Raw genomic sequence first — 4,280 nt, 5'->3', positions numbered from 1 at the left:
TTGATCTCGGTATAGTGTTGTCAGTTAAACACCAACTCTATTTTTTTTCCCATTCTAGGTAGGCATCAGGATCGTTCTTCCCATGGAAAGGAGGAATCCGAAGCTTAAGCCCTCCAAAATTTTCTTGAGGATAAGCCTTTTCCTCTCTTACTCGTCTATATCGTCGGTGATTACTCCTTGACGAGCTACTGTCTTGGCTATAATACTCCTCAACCGCTTCGTCTCTAGCTGGTCGGGTTTGTTCACGAGCCCTCTCCGGAGATTGATCATTATTCCTCCTCCTTGCATCTCGGTTCGGCCTTGAGTCAGAGTTCTGATGTTAGATCTCTTGTCTAAATTCTTCGAACTGAGCGGCCATCAGCTTTTTCATCTCGGCCATCATTGCTTCCATCAATAGTTTGTTATTGTTGTTGCTGGACTCTTCACAATTATCAGACATCTTTTCCTGCGAACAACACAAAGTGGATCACTAGCAACGATTCTTTGACTCTATAAAAATGACCATTCGTGTTCTTCAAGCAATCAGGAAACCCTACGAGCGATCTAATCAGTTTTGAATTTGAATCGACACTTTTTACACAAGGTTCCGATGATGTTGATTTACTAGATTCAATAACAGAATGAAACGATCTATAGGTTTGTGATGCAACAAGCACAGATTATGATAAGCTATGTTTGCTGATCAAAGTTAAAGTTTGAGATCGCTTCTTTTGACATAAGAACGGATCTAAGCGTATAAATAGATTAGACACAACCTGATCCACGTCGATCCTTGCTTTGAGTGGCTTGATACCACTTGATACGTTCCTTCTTTAGATCTTCACTCTAAGCACTAGATCTCTTGGTTTGGGTAAGACTTGGGTATGAACTTTGAATAGAAACTGAGGGATTGATAGGTCACACAAAGGATGCGGAAGGCCTTTGATATACCAGGGTGATTCGATGGATATGACACACCAAAGAATCGGTTTGCTTGAAAGATATAACACACTCACAAGCTAAGATGTTCAAGAGAACAAATGATCTAACTTAGAAAGAGTTTTTGATAGAAAAGATAGATGAGTTTAACAAGGAGCGTACAAGGGTTTAAAAAGAAAGAGAACAAGTCTGTGACTGATGTGTGGTGTGCTGAGGGTTGTCAAGTTTTACCCTAATTGAAATCGATAGCCGCAAGTGCACAGCTGATCAATTGTAGTACTTAGGGATCGAATCCACAGGGAAGGAGGATCTTTTACTGCAAAAAACCTTTGAAATAAGTAAAGTAAGGATGTCTAGAACAAAAACGGTTTAGTGGGGGTTTGGTGGTGTCTTTAAAATGTAAAAACGAAATATTAAAAGAGAGTACGGAAATTAAATGGCGTAATAACTAAACTTAACGAAAATAACTAAAAATGATAAAAACGGATATTCTAATGCTTAAATGAAAATGAACTAAAAAAAAAAGACAATATTGAACTAAAGCTTAAAGAAAATCGCAGGAAATCAATGGAGAAGAAAGCGTTGGGCTTCAGGGAAGTTTTCTCAGGGGTACGAACGATTCAAAACATTGCTAGAGAAGAAATTTTGTAAGATCTTAGCTTAAACTTTTCGAACTGGAGTCACGGACGTATGAATACGCCACTGTCGTGATCATAGACAACTATCTCTCTTAACCCTGACCAGTAGGTTTCCACTCTGGCCCTGGAAGAGAAGAGATGCATTATGTTTAAGACTCGTCCTAATTCACAAATCGCCCATAGGTAGGTTTCCACTCCTATGTTTGTTTTGCTCTCCCAAACTAGATCTGATACCTGATGAACACTTTCGTGTCACCAAGCATCTGGATCAGATTATAGTTCATGACGCTACTCTCATGCAGTAAAAACGAATTCAGAAGAAAAAGTTCTAAGATTCAGCTCAATAGCCAATGGAATCCTCATAGAACATATAAATCCCCATCGAAAATCCCTTAATCCCAACAATAAAACTACTCAGACATAATGAACGAAATCAAAGACATAATATTAAGAAGTATAATAGAAACCGAAATTGAAAAAGAAAGAACAAGGGTTCAAGAGAACAAATCTCTCTCTCCCTAAAAGCTAAAGCAAAAACAATGAAATTATGAAGTAAATAATTCGGTTCTCTAAGGTTACACACGATTTCTAGGGCTCCTAAGACATGTATTTATAGTGCTCAAGACCTCTCTGGACGTCACTTAGGGTTTCTCCAAATGTGGGCTTCAGAAATGGGCTTTTTGGGCTTGGAGGTTGAAGGCCACGGTCGGGACAAGTGTGACCGCGGTGGATGAGTGGTTTTGCGGGAAAACGCTTGTTGGCCGCGGGTGGAAGTGCTAGCCAGCTGGTTTACGGGACATCTTGATATTCGCGTATCTTTTGATTGAACCGTTGGATTGCCAAGCTGTAAAGTGCACTGGAAAGCTGATACTTCCATCTTTTAGGTCTCCAAGTTTGAGCTGGATCAGACGGTGAGAAGGCCTTCAATCAGGGGTGAACTTCTGACGATTTGACTCTGAGCTGAAATCTGGTTTTCTATCCATTTTGTTAAGCTTTTCCCTAAGTTACCTGAAAAGAGTCTTGGAACTACAAATACTAGAAAAACGTGATAAAAGTACTTAAAAGCAATTAAAAACATATAAAAAGTATTTCAAAACGATCCATAAAAGTGGTCAAAATACGGTGTTATCAGTGACAGCCAAGACTTGTCTCGGAAATAACTAAGACAATAAAGACTAAGTTTGAATAAGGAAGAAACAAGAAAGAAACTCTTCTTCTCCAGGCCGATACTTCAAGTGTTGGGCCTCTGTTGGATCAGAAAATGAGGGATATGATGTGAGCCGTTTGTCTCATTAAAAACCTCCCTTTGGAAAATCCATTGGGACAAAACCAAAGGAGAGGGAAAAAGAGTGCAAACGGGTCACATGCCCATTCACTGATCATCTTGAGCCTGTATAGAAACCAATGCGGCTTGTATAGCAACTTCTCCCTCCTGGCTCAAGACATTAGCTCGTCTCCAACTGGTTCTAAGCATAGCTCCGATAGCTTCCTTAAGTTTCTTGCTCCTTGATCGAGTTATTGGACCGGCTGGCATTTCCAAAGCTTCTTCTATATCAGGTTCTCCTTTTTTTTCGACTCCAACTTCTTCAGCTCCAAGTTCCAAGTTCTCTAGGCTGTCCATGATCGCATCAGATAGCAAGTATGGGCCATGGATATGTGGGTCCTTCATACCATTCTCTGCGTGTTGGGTTGTTGCGTGATGCTAAACTACAGGTTTCTTTGATCATTGATAATTTTAGAAGTACTTGGGCTGATAGTGGCTGTACTCTTATGGGAGATGGATGGAAGGATGCAAGACAAAGACCGCTGATTAATTTTTTAGTTTATTGTCCTAAAGGAATTACATTTCTTAAGTCGGTTGATGCTTCTGATATCTATGAGAGTGCTGAGAATTTATGCAACTTGTTTGCTGATGTTATGGATATGGTCGGTCCAGATAACGTAGTTCATCTAGTGACAGATAATGCACCCAACTACAAAGCCGTAAGAAAGCACCTTGTTGAAAAGTTTCCTATAGTTGCTTGGTCTCCATGTGCAGCTCATTGTATCAATCTGATTTTGGAAGATGTATCAGAGCTACCTGCGGTTCAAAATTTAGTGCAACGTATGTCTAAAGTAACCATCTTTATATACAACCATAAGTCAACTTTAAATTGGGTGAGAAAAAGACCTGGGTGGAGAGAGATCATTCGTCCTGGAGAAACACGTTTTGCTACAACTTTCATTGCTCTGCAGAGTCTATATGAGCATAAAGGAGATTTGCAAGCTTTGGTTATAAGTACAGATTCAGAATTCAAACAGCTTTTTAAAACAGCTAAAGCAAAGAAGGTTAAAACGATTGTCTTAAATGAGCGAATGTGGACTGATTGCTTGATAATTGTCAAGATTATGCCTCCTATCATACGTCTGTTGCGGATTTGTGATGCTGATGAGAAGCCTTCTTTACCATATGTGTACGAAGGGATGTATCGAGCAAGATTAGGCATTAAAAATATGTTTCAGAAGAAGGACGTTTTATACAAACCTTATACAACCATCATTGATCAAAGATGGGATCGTATGTTGCGTAATGATCTTCATGCTGCAACATATTATTTGAATCCGGCTTTCATGTACGAGAAAAATACATTTTGTGAGAATCCTGAGATTCCAAGAGGGTTGTTGAATTTATTTGAAAAGCAAAAGGACGAGACAAAGCTCTTTCAAGAGGTTAGGTTTTTATAG

At 39.4% G+C, this 4,280-nt stretch overlaps 1 protein-coding gene across 1 annotated transcript; it reads left to right on the top strand.

The window, feature by feature from the left end:
- The first annotated feature begins 3,197 nt into the window (after positions 1–3,197).
- Positions 3,198–4,280, top strand: LOC112083140. The gene has a single exon (XM_024150872.1). It carries the CDS (start codon positions 3,198–3,200, stop codon positions 4,278–4,280), a length of 1,083 nt encoding a protein of 360 aa, XP_024006640.1.

Source organism: Eutrema salsugineum, unplaced genomic scaffold (genome assembly GCF_000478725.1).
Source record: "Eutrema salsugineum unplaced genomic scaffold, Eutsalg1_0 scaffold_7, whole genome shotgun sequence".
NCBI lineage: Eukaryota > Viridiplantae > Streptophyta > Magnoliopsida > Brassicales > Brassicaceae > Eutrema > Eutrema salsugineum.
The sequence above is the reverse complement of the archived record's forward strand: the minus strand, read 5'-3'. Positions and strand labels throughout refer to the sequence as shown.

Excerpts from the sequence above, each read along its gene's own strand:
- LOC112083140 (XM_024150872.1), top strand. The coding sequence starts at position 3,198 with ATGGGCCATGGATATGTGGGTCCTTCATACCATTCTCTGCGTGTTGGG.